The 23,025-nt window shown below is 39.0% G+C and overlaps 1 protein-coding gene across 1 annotated transcript in view; it reads right to left on the minus strand.

The window, feature by feature from the left end:
- NEXMIF (neurite extension and migration factor) overlaps nt 1-23,025 on the minus strand; it is a 136,498-nt gene that overhangs the window by 60,732 nt on the left and 52,741 nt on the right. The window contains exon 2 of the mRNA XM_053474002.1: nt 10,888-10,948. Within this exon, the coding sequence (XP_053329977.1) occupies nt 10,888-10,907 (20 nt within the window). The 5' untranslated portion in view covers nt 10,908-10,948. The remainder of the gene's footprint in view (nt 1-10,887; nt 10,949-23,025) is intronic.

The raw sequence follows: 23,025 nt of genomic DNA on the forward strand, positions 1-23,025 counted from the left end.
ACATGCATGCTTCCATGCAAAGCCCCATTCTCATACCCTCAGCCTCATCGCTGTGAACACACTAATACTCTCATGAAATGATCATTTTGGGCATTCCAGGTACATATGGAAACCTAGTTGGTGAGATTATTATTTGGGGTGGACATTGAGATGATGGTTTAATCAGAAGGCTAGGACTGGACAGCAGGAGTAAACAATTTGGGTCAAACAAAAAAAAATTTCATGCAAATTGTTAGTGCTTAGCAAAAGGCAGGCAAAGGGGAGTTTTATAACAATATATTACACTTTGGCAACAGCCACGCAAGTTTTATTACAATTACACAAGTAAACATTTGTTATTATTATACATCCAAGTACTTTGTATACGAATCATACACGTAGGCCCTTTCAGCGCTACCATTCTTTTGAAAGGAAACACATTAGTTATGGGATTTCCCATTTCATATTAGCGCTGAACTGTTATATTACAAAAACATTAATTAAGACAAAAATATCTTGGTCTCTCATCTACGGCTTACCTCCCCTCCATAATAAATCTCATTACATTCTCATAACACTGCTGGATCGTGACATCACTAATGAGTCCGACGGCGGTAAAAATAATGATTGAGTGCTCTCCAGCTAATTCATAGCACTTTTTACCTAGTGCTATCACACAGCACCTCGCCAATTAAAACACAAGACATAGGAATTGGCGGTAGATAGGTACCACTCGGCACATCTAGTCTGCCCATTTGGAAAGACGCTCAAACAGAGGCATAAAGAATATATTCTTCTCCAATCAAAATACACATTAGGAGACTGTATACTGAGTAATTTTGACAGGTTTTATATAGGTCTGAGTGTTTTCACTTGACTTCAGATGCTTAAACCCAAGCCTTGCAGGAGCGAGTAGATAAATCAGATGCCGTTCCATGTGTGCATTTTAAAATGATACAGTCACAGTATAATATATATATATATATATATATATATACGCAGAGCGCACTAAACATAATTGAATGCTTTACATCATTCTAGAATATGCTCGGTGTTTTCATGCGCTTGAGTGTGTAACAAGCCACATAGTAGTAGGTGCAAGTTTGACAAATGGGTAGGCATCCTTGTTCCGACATTAGCATTCAAACATCCACTGTTATGAAGAATAAATAAAAACATGCTGCGCCAGTAAAGTCAAACCCAAGTCAATTTGTGTGTAATTTACACTTCATCCTGCCTGCTCCGTAGTCTATATCTTTATTCCTGTCTCGGTCCCAGTTATTTATTTATTTACGTTACACGTTATGTCTCCAAGCAGCGGGCGTATTCGGCTCCTCTAGGAACCATGGCTGATAAAGCATTATAATTGGAGCATGTTTCTGGCCCAATGTGGCCAGCTTCTTATTAGGCACGGTGATGGTCTACCCAAGCAGCACATGGTGGGCACCCAAAAATCCAGGCTATGGGCATAGAAACACTGCATCTTGTTACAGAATGGCAAACAACGGCCCATAATTCTTGGTGGCTTTTACAAAAGTTAGTGAAAGTGTATGCAGAAAACACTAATCAAGCTGAACAACATACCTATTAATGTCATTTAGTGAGTATCCAGGAGGTAATACACAAATATTACATGATTATCCAAATTATAGGAAACAGTAACTAAATGTAATGTAATAATAAACAATAAACTCCACACAACACCACCCTATAACAACACAGAATGTGTCTACCCAGAGAAAGTCTAACTTAAAGAAGGTGCTGTTCCTTTGGCATCATATCTTCATTATTATTATCTTTTATTTATATAGCACCGACAATTTATATAACTTTGCAACACAAACAAATTCTTCACAATTATTTCAATTATTACAAGGAATCTGTTGTCTACGTTTAAAGAAGCACAGGTTTAAGGAATGCATGTCTGATGTGTCACATTACCACGTTTACCAAACGTTCGTTTTGTAGGAGACCTTAATAGTTGGATGCACAACCATAAAAACGGGGTGTTTTTCCGAGAATTCCGTAGGCTCGCCGTACAAAACTCCTAGACTTCCAGTGCTTAGGGAACCCTCCTTTCGATCTTACCTCTTCTTCTGTAACATTTCAGCTAATGGCTTTTAACAGACTCCCCCCACCATATCTATCCTTTATTAATTACTCTGGAGTATTCTGCCTTGTGATTTAACCGCGCAGAGATGGGAAGGAACGCACAGACGCGATATAATTAATTTTGGCTTTTCTACCTTTTACTTCAATCTTTAATCAACGTTTGTTTTTTTTAGTCACTGAGACTACACATGCTTGGGCTCACGCTAGTATTACTTATACCGCAAGCAAACAAAAGGGCTTCCGCTGTTAGAGATAGAGGAGATTTAGCAAAGAAAAAATATTCTTTGTACTGAGCTTGAAAACATCTGCTAGGGAGCTGGGCTGCATAGGTACTACCCTGGGGACTCCAAAAATTGACTTAGGTGGTAACTAAACCTGCGCTAATGTGAGACACGAAATGAGTCCGGTGAACAGAAGAGGGTTGTATGAATGTATGCATGTAAGTTTTTACATATATATATATATATATCACTGACACATTTAGGTAGTGTGTTACGGTTTACAATATAATAAAGGGGAAGTATAATCAGCAGAATAGATGTCATACAAACATTATAATTCACATATATTGAGAAAGGAGGTTCCTGCCCTGAAGAGCCAAAGTTGAAGGTAAAGAATAAAGGAGACTATTGTGTTAGAGTGCCTAATTCATTATACTTAAAATGATACATTTCAAATGGAGTCAAGTTCATTTCATGTTCTCCTTTAGGCCACCGTACATTTTCTGCCCATGCCCTAAATCATTCTTCTACTACCCAGTTTACATAGAAACATGGAATTTGATGGCTGATAAGAACCATTTCGGCCCACGTGCCTGGTTTTCCTGAATTATAGACTGTAATTAGTCCTTAGTGTGGCTGTAGATTCTGGATAGCTTTATGCCTATCCCATGAATGTTTAAAGTCCCATGTTTTAGCCTCCAGCGCTTCTGCTGGGAGGCTGTTCCAATTATTTACCATAATATCTGTAAAGTAAAGCTTCCTTACATAGCATCTAACTCTTTGACCCTCTAGTTTTGGATTATAACCTCTTTTTCCAAAGCCATCTTCCCTCTAAAGCCATCAACCACATCCCGTTAACCCTTTTCTTCGTTGTATGCCTTCTGTCCCATCTTCACGAAACTCAGTAGCAGGAACAGCAGGAAATATTGAGTTCATGAGAACCCTATCCCCACAACCATGTGCAGCCGTGTCTAGTATGTTCAGCCAGGGCTATCCATTAAGTTACATACTACATTATTACTTTATTTGTTGTCTTTATTTTTATATTTGGACTCCTTCAGTTGATCTACTTTTTGGAGGATTCATATCGTTACATTATTATGTATTATGTATTATTATTGGTATTATATACTTTTCTGTTTTTCACACCTATTGTTGGGCTCGGCCACTGTTTTATTTGTTTTGTTTTATGGAATTGAAGTGAAACAACAGTGGGGTTTATTTCTTATGGTGTACCAGCAGCACTTTATATTTATATTTGCTATCGTATTTTATTTATTGTGCGCATCGCTTTTTATTTATTATTGATTATATAATATAAATTATGGACTTAATAATGCGAGGCATCAATTACCTGATCGGTAATAAAGAGCAAAATTCTTTAAATTAGGTGAAATACTGATTAACATGGAGTTATCCCCCACACCAAAAGCTGCATAAATGTAACATTGTACAGCTGGTGGGGGCACAGGTCGATGTTCTGGCTACGCATTTGAAAGGCCGTAGAAAATAACATATATTTAACCAGTAAACAGACATAGATGTATGGATGTTTCCTCTGTAGTTAGTATTAGACTATTAACATATAATAATGTTTAAAGTCGGCTTGGGCCTCTAGTACCCTAACATAAGACACAGATACCTGTAATAGGGCATTAAACCCAGGAACAGCTATACTGGTACATTGTTGTTTAGCCTCAGATTGGAATTTTATTTTAAGTTTATTTTAAACAATTCAACGGAGAAGAAAGCTTACATTACTTGTTGCAGATGCAGCCTGCTTTTTATATCTTGGACCTTGTCCATGGTCCTGAATGGAGTAACAGAACAAGCGGAGACTGAAGCACATGGCCTGATAAAGGTTAATCCGTAATGATGTATGTTTTATGTGAATTCATGGGCTTTTACCACTAGGAACAAGGCCTAGTAGACTCCATGACACTGTGATTGCTTTTGTTTCAAGTTAGACCTTGAATGGAGAACACAGTAAACAGACTTTTCAGGGCTTATAGAAAGCCTAAGGCCACATTTTCTGTCAATTAATCATGCAGCGCTACAACAAAAGGTAAAAAACAGACAAGGTACTACCTTTTAAGATTTATATATATATATATATATAATATATATTTATATATATATATCACACTCACTAAACACATTGACCACAGGGCAGGGCTTTTTTTGTATAAAGAAAGAGACATGCACTCATGAAAATTAGGAAATACAGTTGAAGACTCATTGTGCATTCACCAACGCAAAGTAGACCAGGCCAATTGACCAGGGGCCATCTGCTTTCCTTTACCTAGCACTACCATAAGCCTTGCATAGGGTGACATAGTTACCGTGGTTGAAAAACATGACATACATTCACCGCATTTAACCATTCCAAGAAGAACCACGCAAATCCACTTAGGGATAAATAACACATGGCAATGTTTTCCTCAACTAGAAAAATAGCCGGTAAAAAGTAAACATTGGCACGTAGGTAGTAAGCCTTATGTAATTAAAATTACAACTTGCTTCTGGCCTTGATTTCCGTTAAGATAAACCGATATTTATAACTCTCATATCCAGTTCTAAAGTGGAGAAGTAATAGGAAAAGATGAATGGGCTAGTGAATATCTCACTATATCCAGTCCTACAGATCGCTCACGTAACACTCTTAAACGTGAACCTCACTAATACGTGTGAACATGTATATAACAGTTTATTTTCATATGCAGCAGGGATTATTATTATTTTTTTTATCTGTTAGGTTAATATCGTCTCAACGATCTAAGGAGAGAAGTGATCATTATGCTAATACAGTCAGCACTCACTTACCCAGCTCTCAATTATCTGATTCCTCCAGTTAACTGGAAGCACATAATATAGCAGCAAAGCAGGCTCCAGAATTATAAATTAGTGGCCCACTTAGCTCCACGCTCCTTTAATAGCGCTGGTGAAATAAAAGTGATTGCTTGCCCGATGCTTTGCTCCTTGTATTTATTGTGACAGGGAGCCGGAACAGAGGCGCGTTAATAAATAATTGTGCCACGAAAATATGGTTTCCTAATCCCTATCCAAAATATATTTAATGTTCTTTCTTTGACCAGAAGAACATGCAAATATAAACAGTAAAAAAAAAAATAGTATGACATAATTACTGATTTTGCATTGAAAGAGGCTGAGGTTGATGGGACTTATAAAGACTGTTCATCTGCGCAAGCAAAATGAATGAGAAGCGGCATTACACAATAGCATTACTCACAATAATCAGAATTATAACCCCGTTTCCCTATGACAGATGATACTGACAAGCTGTTGTGGTGCTGCCTGTTTGTGCGGCTCACTAAACCACAGTGTCCATATTACCCGGCTCCCTCCCTGAATTTCACTGCATTATTTTACTCACCCAAATCATGCTGTGCTGTCCGCAGGAGCCTATTTGTGCAGCAGCAATAAACTACTCTGGAACCTGCTATGCGACATACAGTACCCTCCGTAGCGCCGAAACACAGATTTACACTTCAGACTTAAAGCACACAGCTCATCCATAATGGTTCTCTGATGATTTGTGTTGTTCTCTGGCTCTTCTGCATTAAACACTAAGTTAATGGTCTATACATCACCAGCTGCTCTTCCTATTCATCCCCCAAGTACCCCTGAGCTAATACTATTGTGCTGTGTAAAGTGCCAGAGGAAAAACGTCACCAAATGGTTAAGGGCCCTATTAACCCTTAGAGTGCTGGCTGGGTGTGGGGCACGTCCAACATTAGGTATTGAGAAAGAGACTCATTATTTTGGGAGATAAAATTCACTTCTGTCTGTTGCCCCTTTTCCTGAGAGCCGTTCAGTTGTCCCCCTTCCACGTTCTGCTCCTGTGCACAGATTGTATGGCCTTTCCATAATTCCGAGTTCTTAATTGGTTTACCAGAACGGTGTGTAGTGTGCTGGAGATGCTTGATATCCACAGCTGACACTTGCCAGATGTCTATCTTCTTAAATACACCTTCAGAAACTGCACACGTTTTGGGTTTTTGTTTTTTCTAGGTTTTTGCGATACAGAGATTGGTTTGAGATTGCTGTACATTGTCGGGAGTTATCCTTGTGCACCATCGTGCCTCGTGTCTCTAACCCTGAACACCTTTCCTCTTATTTCCCCTGAGCTAATTTCTTCTTTCCTCCTCCAGGATACCGCAAGGAGTCAGAGAGGTAGACAGACAACCTTACAATCTGACAACAGATAAAAGGCATTTGGTCCATCTAGCCTTCACATTACATGAATGACAGGTTTAAATCATTCAGAAAGTAACAGTTTTTACAACCCTTTGCCCTGAATTGCTAGCAATTTTAATAAATAATAATCTATAAAGTGGGTCTTTAACAATTCACACTCGCAAAATAGCTCACTATTATGTCACAATAAACAGCCATTGAACGCTGGTTCTTTCTGTACAGATCCCTGCACTAAATCAGCCGCTAAACTCCTCTTCTTAACTTTGTCTGTGATCCATCCCTGCGCTTTGCAGACAAAAAACAGATGGTTCACTAAATGACATAATAAATAGCAGGCTATGTGATTTGCTTCAGCTAAAGCTATAATGTCTTTAAACCTTTTTCCATTTCATTCTTCTTATTAGCGGCAATTATCAGCATCCAGAAACGGCAATAACTTCTGCCTCTCGCAAAGAGGGTTTGTCAGGCAAGCGCGATGTACAGCAGTTAAACTAACATTACAAAGTAGTCTTGTGTAAAGGCATCAATATTTCCAGTACTGAGAAATCTCTCATTTACTACAATCTCCCCATTAGCTGTCATTGGCTTGAAATGATGACTGAACATCCTTATGTAATAAAACATTGTTAAAATTAAGAACCACACATTTTACTGTCATAGTTCTATGCGCCTCTGATGGCTGCTTCATTTTTCTACTGCGTATAATGGGAACTTGTATTACCATTCACTCCAGCTGAAATTGCTACACTAAAATATTCACGTAAGCTTAAGAATACATGGTCCGTGTTGGCTTGCCTTACACATATATTGTAGTCAAGTATGGGTCTTTCCCCCTATATTCCGATTTTATTACTTACCAGAATATAAAGACCTATAGGATGTCACCAACAGGACTCTTGATACCTTCTGCCTCAATATGCCACAAATGTGTATATATAGCTTCATCTGCTGGACACACAAACTAATTCTAGCCTAGTCCAGCAAGCAAGTCTACACAGATACTTTCCTTCCCACGAACTACCAGGAGCTCAATGGAACCAAGTGACGCCCATGCAGTAATTACTTGGCGGCTCTTGGCTGCTGTGTTTTCTGGATGTCTACTGTGTGCGCAGTGAACTCGTCGAGCCCTGTGTTAGCAGACAGCAGTAATATAAAAGGTGTGATGAACATTATATCCCTGACATCACTCACAAATACTGGACTGCCTGGTTAAAACCTGGACACGTGGCAACTCGAAATATAACGGGGGCTGTATACTGGCCGGATTGTAAAATCCGTGCAATGTGGGACCCCTCTAATCCCCATTTAAAATGTTACCCACTAAACTGGGATGCCTTTTATTAGATTGTGTGGTTGTGTCCCTATCACGGTGTGTTCCAATCTAATTCAGGTCTCCTTTAGAAATATGCTGCTGTGCAATTTGGCTACAACAAAGGAGTCAAACCCTGACTACCAGCCAGTGTGGTCCCTTTGGACTTATGAATGCAGTGTTGGTGCTGTATGAACACAGCGTCACAGCCAGCACAGGGTTGAGAATGTTGTGAAGCAGGTTGTATTTTGTTACACAAGATACCAACGGAGATGTTAATAAGACTACAATACTTTTCTGTTGTAGAGAAGTATGTCTGATGAGGCCCAGTGACTCAGTAAGCAGGTAATTCTGACACGGAACGCAGGCAGGGTTCCAGACTCTCGGAGTCCATGGGATTTAAGAGACGGGTGCACCGGGGTCAGGATGCTGCCTAAAAATTGGCCCTGGGATTTATCTGCACATTTGCTTCTTTTTGGTGGAGACTGGAAGTCATTATTCTGTGACAGGCACCAAGCGGGCTAAGTGAAATAATGTGCTTTCTATATCCTCCCTGGTGGGCAAGCGTCCACATTACAAAACTACCAATAAAACTGACACTAATTGGCCGCTCGGATGATGGCTCCTGAAAATTCAGAGGAAAAACGTCTGCACATTAAGATCTCAGTGGCAGATTCAACCATCCTCAGAAAGTTTAAAGTCTAGAGCACATACAGTCATGCCCTGAATAGCTTGCCGCATTATTCGATGTGAAAATCTACTTTAACCCCTTACTGGGGATTTCTACAGCTTTTTCACGTACCTTTACCGGATTTCCTGATAACGCATCGTCGCTATATATAGATAGATAGATAGATAGATAGATAGATATGTGTGTGTGTGTATATACATATATATATATATATATATATATATATATATATATATATATATATATACATATATATCATGTTTAACCATTTCACTGACAGGACCTCCATACCATCCACACAGTATTTTTGTGTTTCTTTTCATCCCTATTAATTACCCCACCTTTTATTTATCTTCTATATCACCCACCACAAACATTTCCCTTTGATTATCTCATACACCTTTTACTTACTATTATGACCGCTGGATATTTTTAGTGCCCCAATACTGTTTACCTCATCTGGGGGCCAAGTCATTACCTGCCATCTGGAGAAAGTGTGAGTGAAATAACTGAACCCTAAGCTGAATTGAGGCTGGTGACCACACTATTCATTAGGAACTCAGCGGAGTGTGAGTTCATTCAATCTGCACCAAGCTCACTATCTCCTAGCCGCACCCAAGTCCAAGTGAGTTGGCTACCATTTACACAACGCCTCATGTTAAAAATAAATACCCTCCTACTCTCTCGCATATTAAATAAATGCATTTTCATACAGACAAGGTCCCCTCTTTGAGAGGAGTTGATGGGCGCATCTATCCAACATTTAAAGCTCAGGTTTTAGGGACCACAGGTGTCAAACCAACTCCCAACCTACATAGGCTTTTGTGACAAAGTTGGCCTGCAAACACCGAATACACGCACTGGCCGCTAGCCACAACAAAAGGTGTCCAGTGGAAAGCCACAAGAGAATAAAAAACAAACGTCAAGAAACACACTGCGCCAACATAGTGTCGGTGAGGGGGCAAGACAGACATTCTACCCAAGGCAGTATGAAAAAGACTTTGACTGTTTGTCTATTAGATGTTTAATGTGCACTAGTAATAACAAAAATAGTGAGGGATCCCCTTTAATATTAATGCCTGAATCATACATCTTCCCTATTAACTCTACCCTCAAGCACACCCTGGTGGGGTATCAAGCTTCACGCCTCCCGTTTACCATATGAGCGGCTCATGCATCCGACGGAACGCTTTAGTGTATCCAGTGGGTATCCGGGGGCTGCGTGTATCCCATGGGATGTCACATGCATGTGGATAACTGGCCACTAGCCTTCAGGTGCCATAGCTGAGTTTTATCCACGGTGCAGTTCTGATTCTAGGCTAAACCTTACTTTTTTCTAATTCTACATAAAATGTAAAAAAAAAAACATATAAAACGTTAATTCACGTGTATATTCACATTTTTCTATTCTTCAGTTAGACAACTACTGTCAAACCTATGCATCTATAAACGACATTCACAGGGATTTAGCAAAATTTTATGTGATCCAAAAAAAATTATTAAATAATCACAGCTGCAAAAATATATAAAATGTATATATAAGAGATGTGTGGTTCACAGACTCCCATTTCTAAAGGGAAAAATACCCAGCTACCAGCACAAATATTGCAAGGATTTCAGCAAATGGATTAAAGCATACCTGCCATCAACAGATGAGTGGGTGACAAGGTCAGCTTTGTACAGGGAATACAATTTCATGTGCACAATGTGCTCAACAAATTGCAAGCAAATGTACAGACCAGGGGTGAAGAACGGTGGCTCCGCAGCATGTTTTGCAGCCAAATTTATTTTGATTAAAGTCATTGCAGTAAAACGTTGGCTGGAGCTGATCCTGGTAGCCAAGATGAAGATTGACAGACGTCTTCTGCTATTCTACACCAGTCAGCACCGTAAAGTGCAGACTTACAATGCATTTTAGGATCATGACCAGGATATCTCCTTCCCCTTACCATGCATGCATTGTAAGCAAAAGAAAATGACATAACCCAGCAATTTTCTACCACAATCTGAAGGTCAAGGTTTTGCCATTTAAAGTGCACCCTTTTCAGTTTTTAAATACAGCTATGCTTTATTTTGGAGGTTTTGATATAATGGATTTAAGCAGGTAAGATTATCCACGAAAGATCCACAGAATGTGTAACATCTTTGAACACAATACAAAAGGCGGTGGTGGAAACATCTGGCGGCTGTAGGCTACCATCCCCACAGGCGTTTGCATTAAAGTGTGTAAGAATGTTTGGCAGGGCATGATGGGAACTATAATTGATAGTATATGGCAAATATCAAATCCCTGATGGAAGTCATAGATGCAGCAGCAAATATAACGTAATATGAAGAATGTCATTGTCCGTTATTACCTGTTGCCAAGAGGACCCATGCGAAGACACGTTGGCTCTCTATCAATGATGACTGCAAATCCTAAAAAAAAAATGAAGAACAATGATGGTGAGATATTCGGTTGCACCTGCTTTCCCGATTCCTTCACAATGTACACAGGTGGGAATAAGCAATAGAAGTTACTAATCACGGCAGGAAAACTTGACATGGTAATTGCAGATCACAAGCATCAATTGCACTGTATTTATCTTTTATCTTCCTGTCCTTACCATGGACTGGAACAATGTCAAGTTATCAACAGCAAATTATTTTTAATGTCAGTCTCCTTATATGCAGCTCTCGTCGATGGAAATATTTTGACCCTTAGTGCCCTTGGAATAATGAAATATTCCTTTACTTACTACGGTGCTGCTCTCTTTAAAGCATGTTTGGAATATTACAGTGTGAATCAGTATTTTGAGACCAGTTTACATCTAGAATTAAGTTTGTACATATGTTACAACGGCGGCAGGCAACCGTGGCTCAGATTTAGATCTATACTTGAGTAAAGGTTACATAGTGTACAGGTGAGCCAGATTGTGACAAACATAGTTCAATGCAGTCTTTGCTTTTGATACTTTTCCTGAACTCAAGAGATCAGTCGGTGCTTTTCAAAGTCACTGCCAGGCCGTGAGCCAATATTTCAGTTTTCAGTGGCCCAAATTAAGCGAAAGTGAAATATATCTGGACATGAATGTGTAGCTGTAGTTTAAATAAGTGCCAGGGAGCTACAAGCATCCTCCATCTGCAGGAGAACCAGTAGCGCACATCACGAAGCGCTGAGGTTAACAGAGTACACTTGGTGGCACTTTCTTTGCCTGACTTCCCCTGACGCGTTCCAACATTCTGCCTCCCTCTGTGAGGAACAGCCTCCCCTACTGTGCTGTCAGTGTGCTGGAAATGCACAGCCTGGCTCCATTCCAAGCCGGTAATAACCACAGGACTGAAGGTATGAGATTGAATGGAAGGTCACTGACTTTTGTCTATGGCTATTAACCATGCAGTGTTTTTACTGTTCCAATCCAAACATGCCCGTACCCGTCATACCCAATGACCAAGCAAATGCCTAAACCAAACGGGAATCTACATGCACGCAAATCAACATTAAAACAGATATTCTGATACTATTGGATGTATGTAAAGATACTTATTCATCACATGTCATGGCTAAAATAAAACGCATGCATTAAATGCACTGGTTATTGCACAATCCCCATTGATGCATTGGTTGCAATAACTAGGAGCACCGTCTGCCATTGGTACACCCCGACAAACCGTTTTACGCACTCAAGCAGTTGATGCTAGAAAGGTTAGCAATTTCAACTCAACAATTTCATTATGTATGGCGAAGGGTCAATATTGGCAAGATTCCCCCACAAGGACGGCTGAGCTGGAACCGTATGATGATTTAATCAGGTAGTATTCAGAGACACTTCATCGCTTGAACTACGCATTATACAGGGCCAACTCAGCTCTTCATGTGGAGGTTCTGAATCTTCCCTTACACAAGAATATTTACCAGACATAAAAAAGAAGTGGTTGATGATCTTGATATCTACTATTTGATTAAAGACGCAACTACTAGACAGTTTACATTTGATGAAATGTTTTGTAAGCCATAATTTACTAATTGATATTAAGACACGCATAAAATGGACCGAAAACTTCTGAAAAAACCTATGACCGGACTCCTCTCTCCCCAGCAGACACCTAGAAGCTGTATACCTCATTCACAGAGAGGGGGAAATAATAAGGCCAGGGCAAACAACCATTTCAGTGACTGCCATGAATTGACACAACAGCAAAGGTTAAAGCATGCTCTCCATTTAAACTCTTTCAGATTCCGCAAGACTGCAGTTAACATTTATAAATGCAGCTGAATTCTTTTGACTGGACAATATCAGTCAAGGTTGACTTCTAAACTCAGAAATTTTAACCAGATTTAGTAAAAAATAAATAAAGCTAAACTTAGATTACTGTATATCTAAAATGTATCAATTTGTTAACGCCGTTACAGATGATTTATTAATCTGTATTTAGTAAAGTGCAGGATTTGGGAAAGTGACAAAGTTGACGCCCTGTCTGTTGAAGGCAGCTACTGCTAAAATCTGGGGTAAGTAGGGACTGTATCCAGCAGCGAAGGCATAAGCAGACACGCTTCGTTTTCATTTTAGGAAGCAATTGCCAGTGCCCAAAAAAAGCTTGAAGCATTCAGCTTCTATTCTGTTCAGCTACAGCGATTCGTTTAGATTTTGGTATCTGTGTTTTTCTCAATTTAGGGTGCAGCTGAGCGCTTATAGACTTGCTCAAAAACTCCATCTGCCTTCATATGCTCAGTAGGGAGGCAACATTTTACAAAGTGTTACTGCAATGAGTTATATTTTCTTTTTATTTTCTTCCCCTATATTGATTCATTTCTCTATTGGTTAAAATGTGTGAATAAAGGAAGGTGTAACTAGAATCTTCTGTTCTATATCCAGTGGTGTCTGGATTCTGTTCTTCTAACATCTACTGAATCAAAGAGAGGAAAGTGACTTATTGTGTGTTTTTTTCAGATAAAATGTTAGGGGCGAGATTCTTAGCCTCAACCTTAGGGTTAGAAATAATAATAAAAAAATACTTATTGTACACTGTTGCCTGCCAGCCAAATGCTTCTGGTGCGCATCAGGGATGCATTGGACCTAGACATCCACCTTACTTAAGCATATAGATTTATTGATCTACATATGGTACTTATGGTAACCCATCCCAGAAGCTCATCGTACAAGATTCATTATCTTCACCTGGCTTGGATGAGTTGCCTGTTTGGTGTATATATATATATATATATATATATATATATATATATATATATATATATATACTGCGTCTGGCTCATCTGGCATTTATCTTTAGGAATGGCTCCCATTGAGTCCCCCATGGCTCATCCAGCACAAAAGAGTCAGGAAATGATGTCCAATCCAGCATTTTGTTCTAGCAGAATAAGGAACACAAAAGGGGCAGGTTGTAGAGATCTGTGCCAGAACAGCCAACAAATCTCTCCTCTCTGATCAAACGTATCATGACAGGAGGTCGATCTATGCTGTCTTATGCTTTGTTAGCCTACACCCAAATATATCACTGGCCAAAGGAAAAGAGAGGTACGCTTAGGGTAAGCAAATCCTATTTTTTCAGATTTACAATAGACACCAAGAAGAGATCTTCATAGAATATAGACAACTCAAAAACTAAATAAAAAAAAATTAAACTCCTACTGTAACGTATCTCTACTGTATCTCCTATGTGTGTCAGTCTGATCCTAAATGAATTCCCAAAAGAAAGAAATAGATTTGTAGGAACCCAGTAAAGCCCCGTGGCATACACTGGGCAAAGGTGGACAAAAGAAAATAAACGCAGACAATTTCCTGGAGCCCCTTGTGAGAAAAGGATACACTGTACACTATTATTGAATAAAGAAACACATTAATTACGTGATTAACTGCCTATTCACCCAAAGGAACTAAATCACTTCAGTTTCAGACCTTGATCTAGATGTGCTACACGTGGGAAATCTGAAAAACACTTTCCAGTCTGAAGAGGGTATTTAAAACAAAAATAATCAATGATATTGTAACATCCTTATGGTGTGCAGCATGCACAGAATTTGTAATATAAAAGATAAATATTGGCATATCTAAATAGGTTGTAAACAACAAGTGTTTTGGAACGGGCATCAAGAAAGTTAATACCTATCCTCAATGAAATGACGCATGTCAACTATTCAGATTTCGCCACAGAGGTAATGGCACCTCGGAGCTTGCATTGTTATCTCAAAAAAAAGCTACTATACTTTAATATTCCAATTTCTACTATATATGTCACCATACTATACGAGGCTTATACTGTATCCATCACAATTGTCTCTTACTTACAAATTATGAAAAACACTGTTCAAAATCCTTATTTTAACGTTTCTGTAAGCGTGTGGTGTCATACTACATTTTATTGTCATACTATGTACAGATTATATTCATTTTAAGTTTCTTTTAAAGCTGATTTCCTTTACAATGTAAATGGGGACTGAACAATTCAACAGATTTCACATAGCATTTGTTTAATATGAAATGGAATTAAGTTGGCATTCCAGATATGGGTCAATGCATTTTTAAACATGAACGTTATGGGGGATCACATCACATGTTGTCTGTACAGATTCACGTTGAGGATGTTTTTTTATAGGCATAACAGGGATCCATGACAAGTGACGACTTGGAAAGATGTGCCCTGGGCTCTGGGTTCATATACCTTCTCTGCATGGACTGTGATTATTTCTTCATTGTCAGAGTGCACCATTAAAACAGAGCTAATATGTTAGCTAAGGCATTTGATACGGTTCCACACAAAAGGTTACTGCACAAATTGTCAGAAATAGGCTTGGGGCAAATTTATGTACTTGGATTTGAAATCGGCTAAAACATAGAATCCAAAGACTCAAACTGGACCAAGGAGCAGGCGACTGGGCAGGCAATTGGCAAATGGCGTTCAATACAGACAAATGTAAAGTTATGCATTAGTGGAAAAACAATAACAATGTAACATTTACTTTAAATGGTATCTCCCTGGGAAAAACTACTAAAGAGAAGGCTTTATGAATAATTGTAGACAACAGATTTAGCAATAATAAGATACTGGCATGAATAAACCAGGGAATTGATTCCTGGGAGGAGGATATCATCTTGTCTCTTTGCAAGGCAATGGTAAGAATTCACCTTGTATATACAGTGCAATTCTGGGCAGCGGTCCTCAGAAAGGACATTAAGGATCTGGAAAAGGTGCAAAGGAGGGCTACATAATTAATAAGGGGATTGGCAGATCTTAGTTATTAAGAGATACTAATACAGTTGCATCTAAATACTCTACAAAAGGAGTGTCTAATAACACCATGAATATGTACAGGGCCGATATAAAGAGCTCACCAGTGTTCATTAACAGAAATGTTCAAAGAACAAGAGGTCGTCCTCTGAGATTGGAAGAGCAAAGATTTCATCCACAACAAAGGAATGGATTCTCTACAGTGAGGGCAATAAAGGCATGGAATTGACTGCCAAGCAAGTGGTGTTATCAAATACACTTGATTCCTTCAAGAGGGTCTGGATATTTTATTTTTAGAAAAGCAGAACAAAGGGGTTATAAATGATAGAATAAACAATAATATTTTAGAGGTTCTTGATCCAAGAAGAAACCTTATTGTCTTTTGGAGTAAGTGAGAAGAAGTAAAAATCCAAAAATAGCTTAATTTGTTTTTTTTTCTCATTTTGTATTGTCTTTACGTCTTTTAGATCAAAAGCAGGAAGGATGGGTAGAAGGGTAGACCTCGACTGGCATATATCGTTTTTCAACCTCAATTACTATGTTACTATGCTTAAATAGTACAAGGCGCGATGCTTATTTTATATTTCTGTATAATAAAAATTATCAAATGTACAGTATATAATAAAAAGTCTTATACATCTGCCACTGTTGATATTATAGGTCTCTAATTTAAAAAGAATTACAGCTTCAAAACTGCTCATGAAAGTTTGGGCATAATACTTTTCTAAAACATAACTATAACTTATTTCTATGTAGGGATGTTAGTTTTCATATAAAAATAAATACCCTTATTTTACATATAATTACTTTATACTCAGAGCTCTTGGTCTCCTCAAGGTCCATCAAATACTGTAGCCTTGCCTTTCCACATGCAATGGATATGGGAGCGCAGAAAGATACTCATACAATACAGTGCTGCGCTTCATGTACTCAACTAATACCACAAAATATATGTTTGGATAAAAATGTCTCTTTTACGCAACATTTAAACATGCGTTGTAAGAAAGCTTTTCCATGCTCTATACATTGTTCTGTTTGCGGAATGCTGAATGCTGGAGATTTGAGCTGTCCAGCTTTAACAAGGTGCTGAACACACTAACATTATATGTTGGAGAATTAATGCCAAGCAGATCTCTGCGATGGAATGTTATAATGCATCTTACATTCCTCCACACTTACTGAGCTTTACAATATGTAATGGCTATGAAATCTATAAAAAATAAACAGTTTTTTTTCCTCCTTTTTGTACAAGAGGGTTAAGCTTACACAAATTCCAGTAACTGAGATGCAATTATCAGAAAGCTTGTCAGTGGAGTACACCTATTACACCTGTCACTCATGTAAAGCGGTCCCAGTAATGCTGTGTACAAATATTCACTGACTGATGGGAGAAATATGGAGCTTGGCCTCCTGGCAATGCCGCTAAGATTGTCGGGAGATTCTGTTGGGATGCCTTGGGAGAGAGGTGGTTAATGGTGTCAAAGCCCTGACTCTCTTTGCACGGCATGGTGATCTGCCTGCCACAGCTTGTTTCCAGAGCACCACAACGCCTCCCATCTTTTCCCCTTCTGGTTTTCACTTGTCTTATCGGTGCAAGATTGAAGTAGACAAGTGTGAAAGAATCAGAGGCGGCGGCAGCGTTGGGCGCATCCAGAGAGCACATGGACTGACAGGTCTAGGGTGAAAACTCTCAGCTCATCCCTGGGGATGGCTGGGAGGGGGGAGATGCAGAATGCAGGCTAGCAGTGATATACTATATTCCTAAAAAAGCTTACTTCAGTGTACTTTATCCAAGTATCATACTCCATGTATGAATTTTAATGCAGTACATTATTGTTTGCATTTTTATACTGTATTTAAATATAATAGTTCCTGTGTTTATTTATTGTGTGTGTACATAGATGGATGGATGGATAGATATGGTATATTATTGGTGAACACCAGAAACATCCTATAGATTCCAAATGGACACCTTAAGTTGTACATGTCCATACGCATACTTATCACCCACATGGCATGAGTTGTTAAACATAGGTGACTTATACTAGTCAGTTAATAGCAATCTTTTCTGGGGCTGAACTACCCAATACAGAAATGCATTGACGTCATTAAACAAACACATCACACATAGTTCGTGTCAGATACACAAAGAAATTCTTAATTAAAATGCTCCAAGAAATGCAATATATTTGGCAGCCCCCTCTGTAACTGTTGACCCAATAAAAGGTATCAACTTCAACTAAAGACATCATTATTGGGTTACACATCCAATTCTGCACGCACTGTGATCATGTGCAATGAAATGCTGCAAGGCAACCTAAAAACAGTGTCTAAAATACTAGAGTCATGGAAAACGCCCGTCCCTGTAAGCTGAAACATTTCACAGAAGGGGCAACACTAATGAATTTTGATCTTAATGAAATTGAACACCTAAAGAAAACGAACAAGTAGACTTTTCACTGAATGTATTTCATGTAGATCCTTTCTTCAAACTGCTGTAAATCAGCCTCAAAGCTCTGTTTCAAATGAGGTGCATCAACGATATGAAAATAACACACAGAATATATCAGAAGGAGGGACGCGGGTGCCAATGCCCCACACAGAGAGAGGAAATAGGTCACGATATTCAAGTGCCAGTCAAAAGATGATGCATATGGGGTAAATAAAAAAGAGAACAGCACATAGAAAAGGTCTGAGTCTGAAATCCAATAAAGTCGTTTTATTAAGGTCAACATTTGCTTCATGGGATTGTTCCAGTAACCTCTACTGGGTCACAAATGCTCAAATAATATTCATTTCAGCTCTTCCAATGAACTTTTGTTTGTGTCGAGTATTTCACTAGGCATTACGCTGATTAATATTTTGGGCCTGAGTGTATGCAACAGATGTTTCCCATCATTAAAATTCCATTTGTTCCTTAAGTAAGAAATAAAGTTTTTCTACATTGAAGGAAACTAGGTTGGCTAGTGACATAGTGATGTTTCTAGTGTATATAACATGGATTTTACGTCTTTCATAAATCTCTGATCTTTGAATTCACATATTTAAAGTAATGGGGTCCTTAGCATAACAAATTGCCGTTTTCGTCACCAAATGATACATTTACCTTGGGTTCCATCTGAATACGCATTTACAAATTTATTGTTTATTCTGTGTCAGAGGCCCATTGCTGTTCACATTGGAAGCCAAACCCTGCCAAAATGCTTTAATTCTCAAACCCACAGAGAGTGACTCAAAAGAAGAGATAATTACACACAGGACCCAGTTATGTTACCGTTTCAATATTTTTGCTAATATTTCCGTTGGCACTGGAAAAAAAATGTTTAATCATAGACATTAGCAGCCATCTTTTGGCCACTTCCAGCTGGGGCATAGGGCTTGTGTTTACTGGGTTTACTTAAAAAATACAATTAACCCTCCCCATTTCCTCAATCTTAATATGAATACAAGAAAAACAATGTAAAATTGACAAGTAGTTATATTAATATCAATATAAATATACATTAGGAAATGTCACACTGTTGCTCAGCTGCATTATCCATGGCTAAGAAGGATGTCAACTACTGAAATCACACATAACGGAGGGCATGCAGGTATAACTTTACAAAACGGATTACTTATGTAACGTACTAAATACGTCCCTAATTAAACCTTTTAACAGGTGAACGTACCTTCTGCAACCCGCCCCTTGTACTGTATGAGGCAGCAAAGACCTGGGTCTTTGTTAAACAGCTGAGGTTAGCCCAAAAAATACTTTTAAAAAGGCTTAGAGAATAGACAGGCCTCTGTGGGGATTGGGTGATTAAACATCGTTTGCCCAATTTGTATTTTCACAGTGGTTAGTTCTGGTGATAAAAGGAGGACAATGACAAGATGGAAGGTTTGGACATCTAGTGTTTTTGTATAGGTTGTATCGTTCACTAAGACAAACCTGGTGATCCATGATGCCTCCCAACATCAGGCAGAGAAGCCTTCTAGAGCTAGCCAGAGGTCACACTATAATTCATGAAGCTGTGCCATGTTTGGTGTTCTCATTGTAGTTGATAGCACTAAAAAAAGTGATGCAGTCACCATAGCAACCAGTGTAAGGTTCCTGCTGATTGCTTCATTTTTACCACTCACACCAGAAATGCTCTTTACATATAACCCTCACTGACCTTTTCTACAGCGCGTACATTATGTCACTGGGTCCTTCTTTACACCTACTGCACCAATAGTATTTCCGGCACCAAGAAAAGAATAGTATTAAAGTCCACAGTTTTACCAATAATATCAAAAACTGACCTTTCCATTTCTCCTTCAGAAGGAGAAAAGAAGAGAACTACGGAACATAAGAGGTTCTGCAAACATGAGCCTCTGCCACACAATGTTATTGAAAGGAAAAAAAGTTTCCTGTTCATTCTGAAAACCTAAATTAATAAAAAAAAAATCCACTTTTATTCCTTTATCATAAAGGTGGATTATACTTTCATTTTTAGTATGGGATACAGAACATGTTTAATATTGCCATATTAAAAAAACCTCTTACAATTATTTAAATCACACTGTAGCCACGGCAATTTGTTTATCTGGTTTACCTCTTTTCATACCATTATGCATTATATATTTATAGCAATGCAGTATAGTATGCTACACATGTAACTTATCCTACTTGTACAAAATGGACAAATAGTGTGTATATTGTTTATTATTTGTTCCTTTTTATGTAAAAGTCATTTTATTGTACCTGTATTTACCTTTTTTGGATTGTTGTAGATGCCACAGTTTAGCAGGCAAGCAGGAAACATCTAATGTGTGGCTGACTACTAGATGGCCTGTGGTGCTGGGGGTCCTGCCACCCCCAACAGACAACATCATGGAGAGAGATACACAATCACCTTCAATGAGACACAATGCCAACTTACTGTGATGATTTCCATCAGAAATTAGCCATAATATGTTAAACTAGGATTATTATCATCTATGTCAACCTATATATATTCCTGGAAAATTGATTTCAATCTATTTGAGAGTAAGGCTGGCAAGAGCGGCAGGTGAATATTGTGGGCCACTTTAAGTTGGCATTTGTGTGGCGACGTAAGCCTTTTATGGGTTTCCTATACAGTGTCTCTTTGCAAATGTCTTTACTAGACTGGATAGTACACAAGGAGCATGATTTCTGCCTGATGTGTCTGAGCTGCTTTATTTCTTGGCCACTTGGATTTATTTACTCCCTGGCTGAAAGTTGTTAACCATCCCCATTAACATATTTATGAACCCAGGTTTGTATTTAGGACTGAAAATAACTCTTACAAAACATAGCCCTAAACGTTTGTAACTTGTGTAGTCAGGGCTTTTTTGTGGCGTTACGCCATAGTATGGTGTACCACCACCTCCAGTGAATGGCAAGGTGTCAGTCCCTGCTGGCTCTCACCAGAGGCAGACTAGGCTGCCTGCTGCTGGGGGAGCAGGGCCAGTTGGGGAGATCATGGATCTGCCTCTAAAGGTCCCAAAACAAAGGGAGCACAAGGTCTGTTCAAACAGACTACGGTTACAGTGCTCCTCTGCAATGTGTGCCGGCTATTGATACTGAGCGCCGGGATATGAGCTCTGCTAAGTGCTCAGCACTGAAGCCGTGTGCACCACAAGGGAGCAATGTAACAAACGTCTTTAGGAACAGACCACTGGGATCCCGCCACAGAAATAAGAAGAACAGGAGAGGGGGAAAAAGGAGAGACATAATTTAATGATTGAAAGTATCAGATATAAATAGTAAGAGGAGAGGTAATGAGAAAGGGGAGAAATAATTAGAAAGAGAAGAGATGGGGAGAAAGGAGAGAGAGGTAATTAGGAAGAGGGAGAGAGTGTGTTTGTGTTTTGAATGCGCTTATATGTTTGGAAAGTGTGTCTAAGGGCAAGTGTAAGCCAGGATGTTTGAATGTAAGGGCAAGCATGAATGTGTGTGTGTTTGGGCAGACATTTGCATGTGCTGGGTATGTTGATGTGAGTGTCTGGGTGTGTGTTAGCCTGAGTCTCTGTTAATGTGAATGTCTGGGTGTGTATTAGCTTTTGTGTCTGGGTGTTAGCCTGAGTGTCTGTGTGCGTGTGTATGAGTGTCTGTATGTTAGTGTGAGTGTGTTAGCGCATGTGTCTGTGTATATTAGTATTTGAGTCTGTGCATGTGTGTTAGTGCCTAGTGTCTGATGCGTGTGTTAGTGTGATTGAGTGTGTTAGTGTGAGCATCTTGATGTGATGTTTATTAGTGTCAGTGTGTGTGTGTGTGTGTGCGTATGTGTTAATGTAAATGTCTAGGTATGTGTGAGTGTGCGTCTATGTGTGTTAGCGTAAGGATCAGGCTGTATTAGTGCGAGTTTCTGGGTAAGTGCATGTTAGTGTTTCTGTGAGTGTTAGTGTGAGTGACCCTTCTTCTCAGTTGCAAGTCGCTGTGACATCTTGAGGTCATCCTAACATTGTGAGATACAGCTGAATAAAAACTGCTCTGAGGTAGGAATAAGGGGCTGTGGAGAAGTGACTTGGGAGTTGTGGAAGGATGGGAATTTGGTGGCTGTGGAGGGGGACATTTAGCTGATGGCAAAGCAGGAGGCAGAAGTGAGTGTGTGTGGGTAAAGGATAGTAAGTGTATTTGTATAGGTAAGGGAGATGGTATATATGCACATGGATATTATTTTTTTTTAAATGAACAGGAGTACAGGCAGTTGCAAATTAGGTGCCAGTGAGCGCTTCACAACAATTCAACATTAATTATTATATTTCCAAAATAATTTCATGACTAGTAACCTTGGAACTGTATTGCTGTAATTGGTAATGCTCTCCAGGACATACAGGACAACTCATTATATTTTTTGTGGTAAAACATAAAAACAAACTTTTACTCATATATCATTTAAAAAACACATTGGTTTCACTGGATAGTACGGGCCAGCAATCCATGCCGTGTCAAATACTGCATGCCCGTATCGGGGCAATAGACAGAATGGAGTGCCAGAGACCAATGTAATTCCTTTTACTTTGAGAACTCTGAAAGGTCAAGCGTACAGGGCTGATGATAGACTGTTCTCAGTCGCACCATCAATCTTTAACATGAAGCAGCTTACTGCAATAATTGTGCAAAACCTTCAGTCATGCGGATCTACAAGGAATACACTGTCCTGGCCGCTGTCTTTTTACATCTTTCTAGGTGAACAATTATAGTCCGTAACAATAGGCGAGCCGGTCAAGAAAAGAGTATGCTGCGTGTCTGGCAAATTTAATCAACGGAGCTTTAAAAT

This window comes from Spea bombifrons, chromosome 8 (assembly GCF_027358695.1).
Source record: "Spea bombifrons isolate aSpeBom1 chromosome 8, aSpeBom1.2.pri, whole genome shotgun sequence".
NCBI lineage: Eukaryota > Metazoa > Chordata > Amphibia > Anura > Pelobatidae > Spea > Spea bombifrons.